Here is a 21,540-nt window from a genome sequence, read left to right as displayed (position 1 = left end):
TATCCTGCCTTTCCTCCCAAAGTAGCCCAGAGCAGCAACCACCCAAGTGGTAAAACAATACAATTAAAAATAAAAACCTGTAGAAGATAGAAATAGCGTGGCATGTCTATCGAGACACCCTGCATCCCAAGGGGGCTGATAAAAAAAGTGTATGTTTCCCCCCATTAAGATTTTCCCACCTTTTTCTCCAAAAAGCAAACTATTTGATTCCCTAAATGGTTTTGAGGTGGGGGTGTTGGAATTTGCCACTTTCAATTATTCGCAATGCTTTGCGAATACGCGTGTGTTTATCTTGGTGATAAATCTGTAGCAATGAACACCTTGGCTTCCCCAGGGAAGGCAAGCCAGCTCTCGCCTCCTGAAAACCTCTGCCCCCAAACCACCCCCTCCCTCCCTGCTCCATTTCCCACCCCCACCCCCAAAGGGTTAACACCCACCCACGGCACCTCGCCTGCGTCTCCCCGGGCTACGCTGGGGCTCCATCTGTCTGGTGGCGGAGTGGCACCGCCTGGGCACGGAGGAGGTGGGTGGGTGGGTGGGTGAGTGGGCAAGCGAGCTGTGAGTGAAGGTGGGGCAGGCTGGCGGTGGGGTGGAGCGGGGAGGCTTCACCTGCCCGGGGCAAGCCGGCAGCCTCAGCATCGGGAAGGGAGGAGGCGGAGGAGCTGCTGTTGCTGCTGCTGCAGAGAGCGAGAGTGAGTAACTGCAGGGATGCTCGGGCGGGTCCCAGGGCTGAACGCTGAACCCCCCAACCCCACCCTGGCACCTTGCATCCTTGCACCCTAGCACTTTGCAGGGAAAGGGAGGCCTGGGGCGTGTGGGGAGGGGAGGCTGCTCTCCAGTGCATTGTCTGGAAGCTGTGTCTGTGTGTGTGTAAGCAGAAGCAGGGATGGTTTGTGCTGCTGGAGTGGTTTCTCCTGCTTTTGCAAAGCAGCGCAGGCGGAAAAAGAAAGAACGAGAGGCTGGGCAGCGGGCGAGGCAGCGGGGAAGTGTGTGTGAGCGAGGCGCCGCCGTTGCGAAGCATGTTGTTTACTGGGGAGCAAGTCCTGTCGCTTTTCGTGGGGCTGCCGGCTTCCAGGTACGTATGCAATGCTTGCGCCCCCCTCTTTTTTCCGGGAAAGAGGAGCCACATGCCAAAGGGGTGCCTTGTGGAAACAGGGTGGCGAGGGAGCGCGCGGGAGAGGCAGCAGCAGCAGCGCACGGCTGACATAGGCTGAGTCAGCAAAGTTGGGGGCTTGGAGCAGGGATGGGGTTGGGGGGTGAGAAAGACACAGGCGGAAAAGGAGCGCCGGGGGGGGGCAGCACAAGTGTGTGAGTGTGAGAGAGGAAGTGTCGGAAATAGTGAACCTTTAACAGCGTCTGGGGCAGTGCAAAGGTGTGCGTGGGAGGGACACACTAGGGGAAAGTGAGAGTGCAAGACAAACAGGCTGTGTGCTTGAAGCAGGGCAGGTGTGAGCGTGTGTGTGTGTGAGAGAGAGAGAGAGAGACAGAGACAGAGAGAAAGAAATGAGCAGGGGAGGGTGATGAACGTATATCAGTGCACGTGTGTTTACATGCAAGGCTGATTTGTGTATGTAAGGAGAAACCAGTGGGGATGGGACACTACAAATATGTGTGTGTGCATGTTGTGAAATGAAAGCATAATCAATGCACATGCATGCTGTCTCTCTCTCTCTCTCTCTCTCTCTCTCTCTCACACACACACACACAGAGCATGTGTGTTGAAACTGGCAAAGAGGATGTGAAAAGAGGGAATTTTGTGTGAGAGAGACAACAAGTGCATGGGTGCGAGTGCTTTAAAAATAAATGTTAAAAGATAGTTGCATGCCTGACGCCAGAAGTGTACAGGGATATAAATTGCAGGGTTCTGGGAAGGATCGCTCTGTGAGGGGCAAACTACAGTCCCCAGGATGCTTTGGGGGAGGAAGCCATGTTGCTTTACATGTATGGTACACAGAGCCTCAGTCGCTGAACCTAACCTACCTCAAGGGCAGGTTGTGTGCGTGGGAGAACCATGCATGCCACTTTCAAGTCCTTGGGAGGATAAATAACTAACTAGAGGGGAGCAAAGGAGAAACACCATATAGTGATTAAAAAACAACAACGCATGGAGATTGTGAATACATGTAGACACCGATTTCTTTCCACACACATCTACATCTGAAATGTGGTGGCATCCCATGAAGGCCTACTCAGGGCAGGCCTTCTGGAATCAATGGGTTTAAGTTAGTTGTGGGCATTGATTTCAACGGGGCTACTCTGCGTAGGACTTACTTGGACACAACCAAGGGCCTGTAGAGTCCAGCATCCTGTTCTCACAGCGGCCAACTAGATTCCTTCAGGAAACCCAAGTGCCTTCCCTCACTGTTACTCATAAGGACGTAATAAGAGCCTGGCAGCTGGATCAGGCCAAAGGCCCATCTAGCCCAGCATCCTGTTCTCACAGTGGCCAAACAGATGCCCCAGTGCCAAGCTTGCAAGCAGGGCCTGAGCACAACAGCAGCTCTCCTCTTCTGTGATTCCCAACAACTGGGAATTCAGAGACACATACTGCCTCTTGACAGTGGAAGGAGAACATACCCATCAGTAGCCATTGATAGTTTTATTGTTCTTCATGTGTTTGCCTAATCATCTTTTAAGTGGATGGCCATCATTATCGCTTATGGAAAGGGATTCCATATTTTAACTAGACATCAACCTAAGCCTGCAATCGGCTCCCACCTGCCTGCCCTCTTCACTTCCAACCAAGCAGGGAGTGGGCCTGCTCATCGTAGGCTCTGGCGCCACCTGCTGTTGAGCTCCCAGTCTTCCACCCTACCAGTCCTAATGGGCTACAACCTGGTCACCACTGGTCCATTGAGTTCAGCACTCTCTAAGCTGACTGGCAGCATCTCTCTCCCATGTTTCAGACTGGGGTCTTTTATGGCCTTGCCTGGGGACTTTGGGGACTGAAAATGGGACCTTCTTCATGCAAGGCAGATGCTCTACCCTTGAGCTGCCGCCCTTCCTGCTTTGTATGGGTGCAAATGAGCGATATCTGGAGTAGGTATGTAAGAGCGATGGTGAGATGGGAGTAAGGGATGTACAGTGGTACCTCGGGTTACATACGCTTCAGGTTACATACACTTCAGGTTACAGACTCCGCTAACCCAGAAATAGTACATCGGGTCAAGAACTTTGCTTCAGGAGGAGAACAGAAATCGCGCAGCAGCGGGAGGCCCCATTAGCTAAAGTGGTGCTTCAGGTTAAGAACAGTTTCAAGTTAAGAACGGACCTCTGGAACAAATTAAGTACTTAACCTGAGGTACCACTGTATAGCAGAGGTGCTCTATGTTATCAGCAGTGGGTGCATAAATGTTGTGTGAAGGAAAAATGGAGTGCAACACCTGTGGCCATATGCCTCAAAGATATGCAATTGGCAGAGCACAAGGTTCTTAATCTCAGGGTTTGGGGTCTGAGCCCTGATTTCTGCATTACAGGGGGTTGGGGGTCCCTTCCAACTCTGCAATTCTGTGGCTCTGCTATTCTACGGCGCTGTGCCAAGGGTGGGCCTACCCTAGCAAGTTCCATATTGCACAGAGCACGTCTTCGGGCAGGATGGACAAATCCCTCTTTTCCAGGAACGGCAGTGGAGAGTCTGTTTTCTGCTGCCCCCTCTGGAAATACATAATCCCGTTTCTTTGATCGACAACTAGTGGCCGGTACACTGCCCTTACCAAGCAGCCTTCCCCCTGGTTTCAGTGACAACCCCCCCATTCCAATATATATTATGGGAGAGGTAGATCTGGGGAACAGAGAGCTGCCCCAAAGGTGTGGGGAGGTGCTTGTCCCTGGCAAACTCCACACAAGCACTTTGCATCCATCTGTGGTTGGTTGGATGTGCCTGGGGAGTTGGGTCTTGGAGAGAGGGTAGCGTATAATTGAATTGTCTTCAGTTTAATTGGAGCCATCCTTGGGATCTTGGGGGTTGGCAGGGGGCCCACTGCACCGCAGACATCACCCTCAGCGCAGTGCTGGGAAGGGCTACCAGCTGCTACAGAAACACCCCCCCCCCAAATCTCTGCAATAAAAGGACCAACCCAGTTGTGTAGTGACCATGTCAGGACTACAATCGGTGGCCTTGAAGGTGAGTGTATAATGCCGGTGGGGGGGGAGGGCACTGGGAAGAATGGGGAGAAATCATAGGGCTCCCCCACCCCTTGCACCCATCACTGTGAAATTTTCCCCACTATGAAAGAAAATGTGCCCCAGATACAGATCGGTGGAGTCTCTCTCTGTCCTCCAACCTGGCAGACACCTTCATCCCTGGGGCTGAGTTTGCAAATGCACTAAGTTTTGGGAGAGCTGCCCTGATCTGTTCCAGCTCTGCATTTTCTGATTTTGCTGGTCCATCTTTGACCCTTCTTTGGGTAGCAGCAATGAGTGAGAGGGAACGAGGACCTCAGTACAGGACCCGGTAGGGGGGGTGGTATGAGACAAGCAGGATGGGGGATCTCTGACTTTTGATGTTTTGTGAATACAATATTTCGTTCTTTCCTCCTTTTTAAGAACTCTTAACTAATACAGTGTCCATGTATAGATCAGGAGTAAGATTTGCAGTTTTGCAAACAGCCGTTTGGGAGGGGGGAGAGCTTAAGATCTGCAATATAGCTAGAAAATGAGTGTGCATTAATAGGAAGTGTCAGCTTCTGCAGTTCTTACACTCAGCCATTAAAAAAACAACAACTGCAACCTAACATTTCCCAAAGTCTCAAAGCTTTTTATCTGTGCACTCGGAAGTTAAGTTTTGTTGGGTTCTATGTGGCTTACTTACTCCCAAGTTAAGTGACACAGGACTGCAACACTCAATATTTGGGGTGTTACTTTATTGCTCCAGGTTTGAAATCAAGGTTTATTGCAAGGGAAGAGGAAGAGTTGAAATACTGTACAGCACATTGGTTGCTTCCGTTGGGAAATTTTAGGAGGGGCAGGAACATACCGTACCTTTCCCAGTCAGCTGCACACACAGAAGTGGGAAGTGTGGAGTCTGAGTGGGGTAGCATAGCCTGGGGTGAATTGTTGGAGAGTGGGTGCTTTCTTTTCTACTCTTCCACCCAGCCTAGGTGCTGGAAACAAGCTGAGCAAAGAGATTATGGGATACCTCAAGCCCCTAATCTAGAAGAACCAGGGAAGGAACCATTATAAGTGGGCCGGATTTAGGTTTGATGAGGCCCTAAGCTACTGAAGGTAATGGGGCCCTTTATATGTCCAGCTGTCCTTTGTCAGCAACAAATTGTCACTGTTTTTTTGTGTTAAACATATGCTATATGGTAATTTATGGACCTAATAGGTATCTAAAGCCATTTGCACGTAGCAAATAGGAACCTACACAACACAAAACGCTGTTGCTGTATGTAGGTTTTATTTTATCTTATATTTTGGAAATGTACACCCAGGTTTTGTTTTCCTTTAAAAAAATTTGGGGGCCCCAAGAGAGTGGGGCCCTAAGCTATAGCTTGTTTAGCTTATACATAAATCCGACACTGATTATAAGGGTGAGTCTGTGCTTAGTTTGGGGGGGAAGTTTTTAAGTTTTGTTCTCTGACCAGGAACAATCTTGTTTTTAAACGCCGCAGTTCCCCTGCTGTATTCTTTAAATCAGAGTAACGTTTATTGATGAGACTACTCAATGCTAAGTTGTTTGGGTCAATATTTTTAAGGTTAAGAAACATCACGTTTCTGCTCCTTTAAAGGGGTGGGAAGATATTAGACTTAGGCTGTGCACGCACCATACAGTTAAAGCACATGGCTTCCCCCAAAGAATCTTGGGAACTGTAGTTTGTTAAGGGTGCTGGGAATTTTAGTTCTGAGAGGGGTAAAATACGGCTCACATGAATCTTTGGGTGAAAGAATGTGTTTTAAATCCTGCCTGTATTGGGGGACAGGAGAAAAGAGGGAACTGCTCTCCCTTTCTAAGCACTGGCATCTTGGATCAGACCAATGCTGTGTCTAATGGAGTGTTCTGTACCCAGATGCGCCCAGCAAGACATGATGGCAATAGTCCTCATCTGATCTGCCTCTCAGCTGGTTAGAGCATGGTGCTGATAACAACAAGGTTGCAGGTTCGATTCCCCACATGGGACAGTTGCATATTCCTGCATTGCAGTGGGTTGAACTAGATGATCCTCAGTGTCTCTTGCAACTCTACAATTCCATGTTTCCTGCTTCCGGTGGTTTTGGAAGCAGGTGGTTTTGCACATCATAAATTTAAAGCATATGTAAAGTAAAACCCGCCCCCCCCAACAAAAAGAATCGCAGGAACTGTAGCTTATTCCTCACAGAACTATCTTTCTCAGCATCCTTAACAAACTACAGTTCCCAGGGGATCAAGTCTGGCTTGGTGGGCACCAGCCACCACTGGGGGCGCTATCAATGCAGAAGCTGGATGACCATCTGGTCAGGGATGCTGTCGCCGCATCCTGCATCGCAGATCCTGCCTTGAGCAGCAGGGGGCGACGACTAGACCCCAAGACCCCTCCCCACTTTGTGATTAGTCGGCAGCACAGTTTCCCTGCTGCTGAATTTGTCACCGCTTCCTTTTCCCAAAAGGGGTTCAAACTACTGGCAGGGAGTTCCAGAGGCTAACAACAGACCCGTCCTCTGTGAATGTGTCTCCTTTTCAGAGCTGTCCAGCCTAGCAACTAAGAGTTCTAGGGATTAGCAACAGACCCATATTCCATGGACTTGTCTCCTCCTTTCCTCCCGCAAGCTGTCCTAGCTAGTGGCAGGAGGTTCCAGAGGTTAACAGTGTGAAGAAGTACGCCCTTTTTGTCAGTCCTCAAGGGGGCGATCCTGAGACTAAGGCATGATGTGGACTGGGGATTTTGGGGTAGAGCAAGGTGGACTCACCCTGTCTTCTTCTTCTTCTTTTATACACCCCCCCAGTGAATTATCCGCCGCCGCCTTTACCCCCCGCCATTTGCCCCCCCGACCATCATGGCTCTATGCCCGTAGTCTGCTACCCGTCCAAAGAGTCTATCTTGAGCCCACGGCCGCAGGAGCGCAGCACTGTGATGCGCCGGACCACCGTTTTGGCCCTCTTCTCCGTGGTCCTCATTTACCTGGTCACAGGTGCCTTCGTCTTTCGCCAACTGGAGCAGCCCTATGAGATCCACCAGCAGGGGAAGATCCAAGCCTACCTGGAGCAGTTCTTAAAGCTACACCAATGTGTAGCCGCTGAGGACCTCGAGGACCTCATCCAGGTGAGAACTGGAGGTCAAAGGGGTGCAGGAGAACAGGGCTCAGGGACTGGTACGACCCAGAGGAATGGTGGGGGGAATCAGCTGGGAAACCGCCAAGGGAAGAAGGCTCAGAGCCCGGGGGTTGTGGGTGGGTAGGGCTGGGCGATACCTTGTTTTCGACATTGCGATATATCACCAGCTAGATATTGCGATATAGCAATATATCACAATGTCTGAAATAAGGATGGAGCTATGTAGAGGCATTAGCTGGCATCACGGTTTTTCCTGCGTCCTGATTTTTGCCAGCACTTGATTCTCTGCCCCCTGCAAGAAGGCAGGGGAGAGCTGAGCTGGTAGAGTTAATGGGGGCTGCAGGAATCAAGAGGAGCAATGGCCGGCTTCACGGTTTTCCCCACATTGTGGTTTTTATGCAGTCTAACCTTGGTCGTCATACTTAATCTGTTCCGGAAGACTGTTCCATTTCCGAAACGTTCGACAACTGAGGCGCAGCTTCTGATTGGCTGCAAGAGCTTCTTGCATTCAAGCGGGACCCACGTCAGACATTCGGGTTCTGAAAAACATTCGAAAACCGGAACATTTACTTCCAGGTTTTCGGCATTCAGGAACCGAAATGTACGACAACAGAGGCGTTCGGGAACCGAGGTTTGACTGTATCACACACACACACACACACACACACTATGATTTGCGATATACTGCCAGGTTGAAATGGTGTAACCAATATCACAATATGGAATACCAAACCGGTTTTGAACGATACAGTGGTACCTTGGGTTACATACGCTTCAGGTTACATACTTCGCTCACCCAGAAATATTACCTCGGGTTAAGAACTTTGCTTCAGGATGAGAACAGAAATCGTGCAGCAACGGCAGCAGCAGGAGGCCCCATTAGCTAAAGTGGTTCTTCAGGTTAAGAACAGTTTCAGGTTAAGAACAGACCTCCAGAACGAATTAAGTTCTTAACCCGAGGTACCACTGTATTTTGATATATTGCCCAGCCCTAGTGGTAGGACGATGATAAGTGGTCACAGGGAACAGAATGGGAGGAGGCGATGTCAGAAGCTGAAGGGGTAACGGGGCTTAGTGAGGTGAGAGTCTGTGACAGAGAACTGCTCAAAATCGGAAGCAGGAGAGTGGGATGAGGCAGGTCGAGAGGCAGAGATGATTTTGGCTGCTGAAGAGGCATAGGGGTCTCCCGCTCCTGCTGTGACATGCTCCCCTCCCTGCTGGTCTTCTGGAATCCAGAGAGGCATGAAGTGGGAGGAGCAGAGGTAGACACACAGGCGCAGTCTCAAATTGCTTGGGGAAAACCCAGGAGAGGAAGGGAGACGTAGGGAGCTGTGGGAAGGCGAGGACCCCTTCTGTCTCCACAACTGCCTCTTTAGGGGCAATATTTACCAGGATGAGTTCATTAGGCCTAGCACTGCTGTGCAGATCCTGTTTTTTCTTTCTAATAAAGAGTTAACTTTGCCTACTCCGTTTGATTTGCTGCTGGCTTGCTCCTGGCAGTAGCTCAGTGCTTCTGCCTTGCATGCAAATAAAAATAAAAACCCCTGGGTTCAATCTCTGGTGGTGTCTCCAGGTAGGCCTGCGAATGTACTCTGCCCGAAACCCTGAGGAGCCACTGCCAGCCAGTGTAGGCAGTACTGAGCTAGATGGATCAGTGACCTGACTCTGTATAAGGCTGCTTCCATGTGGGTGAAGGGGCCTGGCTCAGTGCTCTGGGGTTACGGCTGTGCTGGGATGCTGGGCCCTCACTGGCTTGATCCTAACCTTTTCCTGTGCCCTTCCTCTCAGCAAGTGGGCGATGCCATGGGTGTCGGAGTGGAGCCTGCCATCAACAGCACAAACGCCAACAGCTCACACTGGGATATGGGCAGCGCTTTCTTCTTCGCTGGCACCGTGATCACCACCATCGGTATCTGGGTCTGATGGGGAGGAGGGAGGAGACAGAGGGAAGGGGGGGCTGTCTTCCTTGCTTTGCTACAGAGAAGCCTGGCAAGGGCTGTGGCGCAGTGTTTGGAGCACGTGCCTTGCACATAGCTGTCAACGTTTCCCTTTTCTTGTGTGGAATCCTATTCAGAATAAGGGAATTTCCCTTAAAAAACGGGAAACGTTGACAGCTATGGCCTTGCATGCAAAAAGGCCCAGGTTCAATCCCTGGTATTGTCAGGTCTGAAACACTATCGAAAGCTCCTGCCAGTTCTGGGAGCCACCTGCATGCATTTAGACACCCATGTCTTATTTTTTAAAAAAGAGGTTTTTGCCATTTATCTCTATGGTGGTAGTGCTGCTGCTGCGCCCCACCATAGGTCAGGCCATGGCCCGGTATTGAGCCCTGGATTTGATAATCTGTTTCATCTAGGCATACCTGCTGCTGATTTGCCACCACCACCCTCAAAGGTAACACGGGTGGCACTGTGGTTTAAACCACCGAGCCTCTTGAGCTTGCCGATCGGAAGATTGGTTCGAATCCGTGCGACGGAGTGAGCTCCCGTTGCTCTGTCCCAGCTCCTGCCAACCTAGCAGTTCGAAAGCACGCAGCTGTGGCAGGAAGGTAAACGGCGTTTCCGTGCGCTCTGGTTTCTGTCACAGTGTCCCGGTGGGCCAGTAGCAGTTTTGTCATGCTGGCCACATGACCCAGAAAGCTGTCTGTGGATAAATGCTGGCTCCCTTGGCCTGAAAACGAGAAGAGCGCCACAACCCCATTAGTCGCCTTTGACTGGACTCAAACCGTCCAGGGGTCCTTTACCTTTTTTACCTTTGCCACCCCCAACCACCTTGCCCAGGAAAGTACAGTGGTACCTCGGGTTACAGACACTTCAGGTTACAGATGCTTCAGGTTACAGACTCTGCTAACCCAGAAATAGTACCTCGGGTTAAGAACTTTACCTCAGGATGAGAACAGAAATTGCATGCCAGCGGAGCAGCAGCAGCGGGAGGCTCCATAAGCTAAAGTGGTACCTCAGGTTAAGAACAGTTTCAGGTTAAGAACAGACCTCCAGAACAAATTAAGTTCTTAACCCGAGGTACCACTGTAATATAGTTTTCCAAAATATCTGCATCTAGGGAGGACCTCTTTAGGAGGAGCCTCACCACTGCCTCTTTCAAGGCAGAAAGCATACCGTAACTGCTTCCAGTGGCGCAGCATTGCCTTATCCATTGAATCTATCCAATCAATACCCTCCTGCTAGATTTGGCAGTCATTATGGGTAGGGATGCTGTTGGCCTCATGGCCATAATCACCCGGTCCACCTCCTCAGGTTGCAACAACTGAAGCTGACCCCACAAGGTATAATTCATGAATGGTCCGGGGCCCTTCAAGGAGCCTGAACCAATTGTGGCACCTGGCTCAGCATGGATCCAAGTGTTATTTTGCCCTCAGAGTGTTTTGCAAATCTCTCGCAGAGACAGAAGTCGTAGCCCAACATCTGGAGGGCCACAGGTTCCCCATGCTAGCCACATGTCCCAACCAATCAGGGATCACATGTTAAATGTACTTAGGTAAAGGTAAAGGGACCCCTGACCATTAGGTCCAGCCGTGGCCAACTCTGGGGTTGTGGCACTCATCTCGCTTTATTGGCCGAGGGAGCCGGCGTACAGCTTCCGGGTCATGTGGCCAGCATGACGAAGCCGCTTCTGGCGAACCAGAGCAGCGCACGGAAATGCCGTTTACCTTCCCGCCGGAGTGGTACCTATTTATCTACTTGCACTTTGGCGTGCTTTCGAACTGCTAGGTTGGCAGGTAATGTGCTTACCAAGGTGTAAAGTGGGAAGGTGGAACCTGTGGACTTTCCAGGTGTTGTTGGTTATCTGAGATAGCTCAGTTGGTACAGCATGCAGACCAGGGCCATGAGTTCGAGCCCCACAGCCAGTCTGTTTATACTGTGAGGAGATTGGGAGTTGGACGTGCCTGAGTTAGATGGACCCCTGGTCTGGCTGTGTGTATAGCTGCCTCCTGCATAACTGACCTAGGAGTGGGTATATCAGGGTGATCAATGCAGCCAGCTGGCTGCAGCTTCAAGACAGTGCCAGGGAGCCACACAAAGGATTTACAACCCGGGGCTGAGCAAAGAAGCTAAGAGGCTTTGCTTATTTTTGCTGGAGTCTGCAGGATTGGGACAGAGGCTGATCCAGGCACTTCTCCAAAAATTAAGGAAGCAGAAATGGAACAAGGGGGTTGGATTTTGTGTGCATACATCCTTGTGCAACATTTTGTTTTGAGCCAGGCCTCGTCCCTGGAACAATGAGAAGGGTAAGAGTAAAGAAGCAAAGGTTTCTTCTGAGAATATGAAGAGTGCATCTTTCTTACCCCACAGAGTATTAAGGATGCAAGACCCATCTAGTCCAACACCCTGTTCTCACCGTGGCCAACTAGATGCCTGTGGGAAGCCCCCCAAACAGGACAGGAGTGCATTGGTTCTCTTCTTGTTCTTGCTGCCTGGCAAGAGGTAGACTGCTTTTGAACTGAGAAGCTCTGTTTCTTTTTTCATGGCTAAACAATCACCTCCGTGAATTTGTCTAACCCCCTTTGAAATCTGTCTAAGCTTATGGCAGTGAATTCCATAAGTTAGTGGTATGTTTTGGAACAGGTGTATTTTCTTTTTTCTGCCCTGAATCTGCTGCCAATTGGATTCATTGGCTGTGGGGGGGAAACCCCTCAGTTTTGTTTGTTTGCTGTGTATGTACTTCTTTAAAAAAACATATCCTGTCCATCTTCCAGAAGAAATTATAAGCAGCTAACAAAAACCAGTAATAATAATATAAAACAATCCACAGTTCAGTCAAATCTGCAGTACTCAAAGTATTAGCAGAAAAAAATATCCCAAACCACGACGACAGTTTCAGAACAGCCGTCAGAATTAATAAAACATCCAGATGTAAAAGCAAGGAAAGGTATTTTTAAGACATTGCACACACACACATTCAGGCTTGTTTTCACAACCTTGAGGACTACAAACTTGCTTTTTAAAAACCAAAAACAGAATTAATATCCAAATATAAAAATTGCCTTTTTAAGCATATGTGTTTTCAGTGGCCCACATACTTTCAGGGCTGTTTTCGCAGTCGTAAAGACTAGAAACTTGCTTTTAAAAAAGCCAAGAACCTAATTCACAATGAGAAAATAAGTACAATAAGACCATGTGCCTATAGCAGCTTTGTTACGTGGGGTTGATGGCAACTGTAGTCCAAAACATTTGGAGGGTGCCTGGTTGGAGTAGGCTGAGCCAGAGCGTTAGAACAGAATCTGGATCAATATCGAGGAGCACTTTCTCTTTTCTGCTGACTCTCTCTCTCTGCCTCTCTCTCTTCTCCTGCCCTAACAGGGTTTGGGAACATCTCCCCCAAGACTGACCCTGGCCGGCTTTTCTGTATCTTCTATGCCCTCGTGGGGATTCCTCTCTTTGGCATGCTGCTGGCAGGAGTCGGGGACCATTTGGGATCGTCTCTCCGGAAAGCCATTGGCAAAGTGGAGGACATATTCTTGGTGAGCAAAACCCTCGCCTGGAAGGCAGCTTCTCTCCAGCCTTTCCAACACCACTTGTACATTTCTCTGCCTACCTTTATTTTCAGGGACCTCCTGCTTATTCTTGCGGGTGGCGCTGTGGGTTAAACCACAGAACCTAGGGCTTGCTGATCAGAAGGTTGGTGGTTCGAATCCCAGTGACGGGGTGAGCTCCCGTTGCTCGGTCCCTGCTCCTGCTCACCTAGCAGTTCGAAAGCACGTCAAAGTGCAAATAGATAAATAGGTACTGCTCCGGCAGGAAGGTAAACGGCGTTTCCGTGCACTGCTCTGGTTCGCCAGAAGCGGCTTAGTCCTGCTGGCCACATGACCCAGAAGCTGTACGCCAGCTCCCTCGGCCAATAAAGCAAGATGAGCGCTGCAACCCCAGAGTCAGTCACGACTGGACCTAATGGTCAGGGGTCCCTTTACCTTTACCTGCTCATTCTACTGTGCAGGACTCAGGTCGTCTGCTTGCAAAGTCCTGTTTTGCTGGCGCCAGTGCCCTTCTGTGAACTTCCCGCCAGCTTTTTTTGAGTCCTGTTTGGGCACATCTGCAAACTGGAGAAACAGTTATGGGCATTTCACACACACACACACACACACACACACACACACACCACAGCCTGTTTTGTTGATTGCAGTATAATGCTTGCCTTCCCCAATTTCATCAGGGAGAAGGGTACCTTGTGGGCACCAAGAATGCCCCCTGTGTGTTTGCAGGGCAGCATATTGGCAGTCTGTAGTCTAGACAGGCCGTTTGAAAGAAATGCACTTATAGGAGTTGGTGGCTCTTGGATCAGCTGTTGGCTTTTTCAACATTGACCTCTCTTCCATCCTGTTCCCTGCAGAAGTGGCAGGTCAGTGCTACCATTGTGAGGGTCCTCTCGGCCTTGCTCTTCATCCTCATTGGCTGCCTCCTCTTCGTCTCCCTGCCGACCATCATCTTCCAGAGGGTGGAAGGATGGACCCTTTTAGAGAGCGTCTACTTTGTGGTCGTCACGCTGACCACCATTGGATTTGGCGACTATGTGGCAGGTGAGTGTTGTGGGGCGAAATGAAGGGGGTGAGCCCGGTGGGGTGGGGTGCATTGGGATTCCCCTTTCTGACCCTGAGTGGTTCCCGGAGCACAATCAACCCCTCTTCCCAGGGAACTCTGGGAACTGAAGTTCTGTGAGGGGAATAAGGGTCTCCTCTCAGTGCCTGTAAAAAACTATCATTTCCCAGAATTATTTGAGGGAAGCCAGGGCTGTTTAAAGTGGCCTAAGACTAGTAGAAAATGCCACCCTACTGGTCTATTCCAATTGAGAACTTAGTTGGGTTTTCCTGACAGCCTTTCATCCAGGCATTGACCATACATGATCTTAACTTAGCTTCAGCAAGGTGATTCAGTCAAGTCTCTTTGGACCACCTCCTCGCCTCTCTCTTCCTCCCTCTGTACTAAGGTGAAGAGTAACTGGTTTTGGTGGTGGTGGGAGTGCTCATTACAAATTGTCTTGCCTTAAACTTTGCTCCTTCCAGGTGATACGAAAAGCGAAGAATACCTGTGGTACCAGCCATTGGTGGTGGTCTGGATTCTGCTGGGCTTGGCCTACTTTGCCTCCATCCTGACTATGATTGGCAACTGGTTGAGGGTGTTGTCCCGGCGCACGAGGGCTGAGGTGAGGACACTGTGCTTCAAGTGCACTTGGTAGGCCCATTGTATCATCTCCATGTCCTCCACAACCCCCATTATTAGGGTTTCCAGGTCAGGAGCATCCCAGACCCTGAGATTTCAAGACCTAGGAGAGGTTCCTGGTGCTGTCACAGGGCAGGACCTGCAGATGGAGGTTTGTTGGAAGAGAATGAGAGTGGACACCCTCCTCCTCCTCCTCCTATTATTATTATTATTATTATTATTATTATTATTACTCTAGCTCACCTGAAGTTTCAAGCCCTCCAACTGCAACCTGGAGGAGGCCAGGCAAACCTGGAGACTTCAGGTCAGACCTGGAGGTCTGGCAACCGTACCTGTTATTACCTTCTCCCTGTATTTCCCTGTTATGGTGGTGTGGTGATGACTGACTGACTGACTGATTATTTAATTTCTATACTGCTTAATATATTAGAAATATCTTTAAGCAGTGTACAAAAAATGGAAGCAACAACAGACAACAAACAAAATATTACAAAAACACACCACTACTTGTAAAAAGGTTACATTAATACAAAGTTACTAATATATACAAATCAATATCCATTCATTTTCCTTCTGACACACCTTCCCTCTTCACCTCCAGGTTCTCTTGTTAAGTCCACAATTCCCAAAAGCCAATGGTGTAACCTCTGACGCATACATTAGAAGCTACCTTAGATCTTAGGTCAAAGGCTGTTTGTTCGTATAGACCAGTATTGGCCCAGTTTGTACAGAAGACTAACCCAAACCGTGGCCTAGCATGGTTCCACACTGGAGAGGATATCCTGACTGCTGTGCTCCTCTCCTACCCTGGTTCTCCTCCTGCTGTGCTATTGTGAGCTAAGCCAGGGTTGTTGTCTGAATCTAGCCTCATGATTTGTCTCTCTCCAGTCCAGGCCAACTCCTGAGCAGCAACCAAGGTTTATTTTAGGGTTAGGAACCTCAGGTCTGGGGATCTAATGTGGCCCTCCAGCCTTTTCTATCTGGCCTTTGGGACTCATCCTCCTTTGGGGTTTTTGCCTGGCTGGGATGTTTCCTTAAACTCTGTTCATGCCTCTTAGTTGCCTTGCTCAAGGAAAGAGATGGATGTTTAATGTGCGTGGAAGGTAGAGCAAAGCAAAATTTACATCCATGACTCATTTTGGCTTCTGGCGCCACTCACCCCAGCATGTGGCATGTGGCCCCTAGAAGGTTGCCCAGAAGGGAATGTGGCCCTTGAGCTGAAAAAAGTCCCATGCTCCTAGTTTGCAGCCTGTGTTTCGTCTGGAGTGAACCTGGCCTTCTCTATTGCCCTTCAAATTGTAACTTGAGCAAGGCGTCTAGGAAGTGTGAAGGTAGAAGTCTGCAGATCAAGCCACTGTTAACAGCTAGCAAGCAAGCAAACAAATAAACAAAAAGTTGGGGGCCTTGTTCCTACAGTGTTCCTCATCCCCACCCCCCAACACACACAACGTTCCTTGCGCTGGGGGTGCTCTATTATAACTCAAAGTGAAGGCGAGAATCTGCAGCCTCCGAGTTTTGAAGCATTTCCCCTTTTGCCAATTAAAAAAGCAGATGGCATCAATTTTGCACATAAACTCATTAAGCGGCTTGCCTAATTGAAAGCCATTTCTTTCTCGCTGACCCTGGCGTTCAGAAGAAAGGCAATAAAAACAGCTGGAAATGATCGGTGGCATTTTGCACCCACCCGCCTGGAAACAGGACCAGGCACAGTGAAGGGAAGTAGGGGGTGGTCAAGGAGAAGTACGCACCGTATTTTTCGCTCTATAAGACGCACCAGACCATAAGATGCACCTAGTTTTTGGAGGAGGAAAACAAGAAAAAAATATTCTGAATCTCAGAAGCCAGAACAGCAAGAGGGATCGCTGCGCAGTGAAAGCAGTAATCCCTCTTGCTGTTCTGGCTTCTGGGATAGCTGCGCAGCCTGCATTCACTCCATAAGACGCACACACATTTCCCCTTACTTTTTAGGAGGGAAAAGGTGAGTCTTATAGAGCAAAAAATACGGTACATGTTTGCAGCGGGTCTCAGTTTTATTTGGTGGTGAAGCAGTTTGCAAGGCAGGGAATGCAGTAGCCCCTTAACTGCTGCTCAGCATAATTTCCTACCTTACCCAAGTTGTGGCTGGCTTTGTTGGGCATGGGTGTGAGAAAGAACTGCCTCAACAGGGATGCAGTGGGTGTAGCAGGGCATCACACAAGATAGGCATGTCAGCAGCCAGCTGAGGGCAAACAGAAAGAAATAATTCCTCATGCAGCCTCAGAGGGGTAGACGTGAAAATCAGCTGGAAGAAAACAACCGCTGAAAGTTTCTGGAGCATAAATATTTTGCAGGAGAGATTCAAGCACTAGGAGTCAAGTACTGAGAACCAAAACACAAGGATCCTTGCAGCTCAGGAGTCGAGCACTTGCCTTCAATGGAGAAGGTCGTGGGTTCAATCCTCGACAGCTCCAGATAGGCCGGAGAGAGACTCCTGATCTGAAATCCTGTAGCTCCACAGCCAGTCAGTGTACATCAGGTGTGGGGAACCTTGGGCCCACCAGCTGTTGCTGAATTGCAACTAGCCATTGACCAGGCGTAGTGGGGCTTCTGGGAATTGTAGTTCAGCAACATCTGGAGAGCCAAAGGTTCCCCACACTTGATGTAGACAATACCATACCCTCTAAGTGTCCTTATTTTCCAGGGACAGTCCTGGAATTACAAAAGCCATCCCAGCTTCTAATTTGATCCTGGAATGTCCCTATTTCCTTTGCCAGCGGCACCACTGCCTAGCTCGGGGGAGAGGATGAGCCAGCACTTGTCCCAAGAGATGGCGGTGGCATCCCATTGCCTCTCCATGGCTGCCACTGCTGGCCTCCTCCCTTGGGCAAGGAGTAGGAGAGGCTGCAGTCACCAAGCCCCTTGTGATGTGCCAGCTCTGAGGGGCAGGCAGGGGGCAGGGCTGCCCTCGGTGGGAAGAAAGGGGGAGCCGAGCAGAGCACAAGGAGTCTTGATTTTATAAAAAAAAAAAATGCTTTGTGCATCCGCATCTAATCTTGCCATTTCCCAAAATTTATTTATTGATGTGTGTTTCCCTGTTTATAAATCTGCTAAAGAATAAAAATTTTAAAAAACCAGGATTAAGGGTTTTCTCAGGATGGTGGAGGGCGTGTGTGCTGGGTCCCGTTGGTGTGGCGGTGGCGGCACTCCCCCTTCTGATATGAAATGCTCTGCTGTGGACACACACACACACACAAAGGGAGGGTTGAGGAGGATCAGTTGCAGGGGGAATGAGAAATGTCCCTATTTTCATCTGAGTCATGTTGGAAGGTATACAATACTAAGCTATTGGTGTGACTCAGTATAAGACAGAACCCTGTGTTCCTATATCCCTCATAGTCCTTTAGAATTTGCATTTATCCGAAATTAGCTATGCAGCTCTCCAACCAGCATTTACAAAAATGTATATAAAAATGTGTGCATAAAAATGAATATATCCACGACAGTAACGTGAAATGTCTTGCATTAGGGGATATTGCATTAAGGGAAATAACATGCTATACTAGATAGATCTTTTAGCATAGAAGTTCTTACATATTCCTAAGTGGCATCTAATGGGGTTTTCTCCCCACCTTTCTACTTTCTGACCTTCTGCTTGACTGAATAAAAGGCATTCCCCCAATATGGATTTAGGAATTTTCTGTCATAACTACATCTCCCCCTTGCTATTTCCCTACAGATGGGAGACTTGACTGCACATGCTGCCTCCTGGACGGGCAACGTGGCCTCCCAGCTCCGTGTCCCAAACATGGCGTTTCCAGACAAGCTGCACAGAGTGGGCACCTTGAAAGGGAAGCCGCTGTCGCCTTCGGCCATGTTGCAGCAGGGGGACAGCCAAGAGATATTGCCGCCACTGCTACTTCCACCGCAGCAATTGCCACCACAGCAGCAATTGCCACCGCAGCAGCAATTGCCACCGCAGCAGCAATTGCCACCACAGCTGCCACCTTTACCACCCCCGCTGCTGCCACCACCACCACCATCCCCGCGCCCATCTCCAGGTACTGCACAGCGTGTGGCCCAGCTGCGGCCTATAGACTACGCGGGTGAAAACCTGGCCTTCATTGACGAGAGTTCAGATGCGCTGAGCGATGGAGGGCCGCCTTCTGCCAGGTTGCCCCGCCGCATGCGCCCTCGGGCACGGCACCGTGCCAACACGGGCCAGCCGCCAGGATTGCCCATGGTCCTGCTGAGCCTGACCCAGGACAAAGGTGAACCTGTCTAAGGCTAGGGCTAGGCCAAAGCCTGTCTTGGAGCAAGTTTCCGACCTATTGGTGCAGTTCTCTTTGTTCCTCTCCTCCTGTGCCCAGCAGAGTGAAACCCAAAGCGTCTCGGCTTTTGTTTCCGTGAGGTGCTAAGTGCCCGCCTTTTTGTGTGCCCTGGCACAAACCCTCTGCACTGCGGTATCCCATTCTATGCTGCCAACTGGGCTCTGTCCCCGTTTCCATAGACACTAGGAACGCCACCCTCTTTGCTGTGCCAACACAGTCTCTTGCTTCCAGTGGGACAAAACCTGGCATCACCGCTCTCCTCTCCGCATGGTGCTCCCCTACTCAGCCTTCCTCCTGGCAGCAGGATTATACTCCTGTTCCCCAAGCATCACTGGAAGCCTCATCTCAACCTGTGTGCCTGTTATGGTTGTCCTCCTTTAATCTTCCAGAACTGCACCTTGTGAGTGGGTGGACAGGTCAGGATCTCTCCCATCCACTCTGGCTCCAAGCACCAGGGCTACTTCCTGTTGCATGCTCTCCTGGTCATCTCTGTCCCCAAGCACACACGCACAAAACTCCTCCTGCCTTGTGAGTCAGATTAGGCGAATAGCCACACAAAGTGTGAATGAGTTTCATAGCTGTTGTTCCCTTTCCCCCAGGAAATTATGTTAGCATTGGGCTTTGAACAGAGTAGATGTCTGAACAGATGTCGCCATGATTGAGAAGCCTCAGTGTCCTGGACAAACTACAATTCCCAGGATGGGGGTGGGGTGGGGAACCCATGATAGTATTGCACCTGTACACTTGCTGAAAGTTTGTCACAAACTTATGCACCTTTCCTCCCCTGCTTTGGTGTAGGGACAGAGGATAAATTTTGTTAAGTTCACATTTAGAGGCCAACCTGCCAAACTGGAACTTCCTGAAACTTAAAAAACACAACCCTCTTTGGAGATTCACACTCCTCTGTGTTTTACGCTGCAGTCCTCCAGCCAAGTAATGTGTAGAAAAATGCATAATTTGGGGTAAAGTATGTGCGAAAATGCTTATAGTGCTGAAAATAAATTGCAAAAAATGCATTTTGTTTGGAGAAAACTGCTTTGTAAAAATGTGTCTGTTAGGAGAAATTCACACTCAAATGCCAGTGAGTTGTCATGAAGACTTTTTTCTTTCTTTTTTTAAAGCAGTTGCAAATGGATGTAAAAATGTGAATAACTGAACTTAAGATTGGAAAAAATAAGAAACTGAGGGAAGCAAGAATTGACAGATTTGCCTATCCCTACCATGGGGTGTCTGGGAAGGTTGTTGTGGGGTGTGATTGCCTAAAATATGCTAACAACTGCATTGGGGGAGTCCCTATCCAACCCTCCCTGCAATCCAGTAATGTTGGAGAGGTATAGTAAGATTTGGGAGTGTGTGAACCCTATGGGAGCTCCCTCTTGGTTGGGCTTCCTCCAAGGGCTGTTTGGTTACATGGGGCAAGGCTCTGCAGCCACCCCAAGCTATAGAGAAGAGAGTGTGGGAGGAGGCTACCCTCATCTCTCCCCGTCTTCCATCTTTCACTTCACAAATGTGCCTGTTCTTGACTCTGTATATTGGAAGCATTTTATTTATTTATTTATTTATTTATTTATTTATTGGTCTGGTCTTCCAGAAATTAAAACCAAAACTACACGATAAGCATTTGTGTGTCTGTGTTGTTTGTTTGTATTAATCACAAAGAGACACGTCTCCGTGTTAAATTACAGCAGTGGTGGGGAACCTCTGTCCTGTGGGTCCGTCTTGGCCAACTAAACCATACCTGTATGTCAATCAGCTGATGTCACCAGGTAACACCAGGCCTACACCCACCTGTCTAAGTTGGCCTGCGTAGTGAGGGGAGACAGATCTGGTCCACTGGGCCAAAAAGCTTCCCTAGGTGGAATGTAAGAAAGAGGGAAAGTTTGTAGTAAGAAAGTTTGCATTTGCTCCAACTGGCCTTATATAACTGATAGCGCTTCCAGGCTGTTGCTATTTGGGGGTTAGTGCTGGGCCGGCCTCAATTCCCCCAGCCCCAGGGGCAGACCGAAGTGATGCTCATCAGCCAGTTGGTCCCACACCCTGGGGAATTCCTATTCCCAGGCCTGCCTGCCACTGGCCAATCCACAGGCAGGCATGCAGTCCTCCCCAGGCAGCCTCTAGATTGGTGACAAGGCCATGGCCAGGCCGCAATGCCGCCTGACCATTTATGATAAGGTATAGGAATCTGAGGCCTTGATGGAATCTAGGCACATATTAAAAAAAACATTGTGAAAATGCTTTTTTAAAAAAGGTTTGAAAAAATATATTGAATTTGCCATAGCTCACCATCGCCAGCTAGTGTCACATTTGTATAATGCACTTTAAAAGGTAAAGGGACCCCTGACTACTAGGTCCAGTCGTGGCCGACTCTGGGGTTGCGGCGCTCATCTCACTTTATTGGCCGAGGGAGCCGGCGCATAGCTTCCAGGTCATGTGGGCAGCATGACTAAGCCGCTTCTGGCAAACCAGAGCAGCGCACGGAAACGCCGTTTACCTTCCTGCCGGAGTGATACCTATTTATCTACTTGCACTTTGACGTGCTTTCGAACTGCTAGGTTGGCAGGAGCAGGGACTGAGCAACGGGAGCTCACCCCGTTGTGGGGATTCGAACCGCCGACCTTCTGATCGGCAAGTCCTAGGCTCTGTGATTTAACCCACAGCGCCACCCGCGTCCCATAATGCACTTTACACAACACTTAAAACGTTCTTGTGTATTTCTGGTGAGCAGACTCCTCTTTTATTTTCAAGTTCAGGCTGGTTGAGGGAGATGACTCAAAAAGTAGCTGAGAGAAAGAAATAACTGAATTCCCTAAGG

General features: G+C 49.4%; 1 protein-coding gene across 6 annotated transcripts; it reads left to right on the top strand.

The window, feature by feature from the left end:
* Positions 1-452: 452 nt before the first annotated feature.
* Positions 453-20,345, top strand: KCNK4 (potassium two pore domain channel subfamily K member 4). Of its 6 annotated transcripts, none has more exons than XM_083591179.1 (9): positions 544-692; positions 2,907-3,043; positions 3,972-4,123; positions 6,922-7,238; positions 9,038-9,158; positions 12,568-12,728; positions 13,595-13,781; positions 14,265-14,404; positions 18,137-20,345. In XM_083591179.1, the coding sequence occupies exons 2-9, from the start codon at positions 2,952-2,954 to the stop codon at positions 18,680-18,682; spliced, it is 1,716 nt and encodes a 571-aa protein (XP_083447305.1). In that variant the 5' UTR covers positions 544-692; positions 2,907-2,951; the 3' UTR covers positions 18,683-20,345. The 6 variants fall into 6 exon arrangements, with proteins under 6 accessions (XP_083447309.1, XP_083447305.1, XP_083447306.1 ...); XM_083591178.1 differs by lacking the exon at positions 544-692 and adding an exon at positions 708-1,075; XM_083591183.1 differs by lacking the exons at positions 544-692; positions 2,907-3,043; positions 3,972-4,123 and adding an exon at positions 453-523.
* The last annotated feature ends 1,195 nt before the right edge of the window (positions 20,346-21,540 follow it).

Source organism: Podarcis filfolensis, assembly GCF_964270895.1.
Source record: "Podarcis filfolensis genome assembly, chromosome: 16".
NCBI lineage: Eukaryota > Metazoa > Chordata > Lepidosauria > Squamata > Lacertidae > Podarcis > Podarcis filfolensis.
Note: the sequence above shows the minus strand (reverse complement) of the source record. Positions and strands in the feature narration are given on the sequence as shown.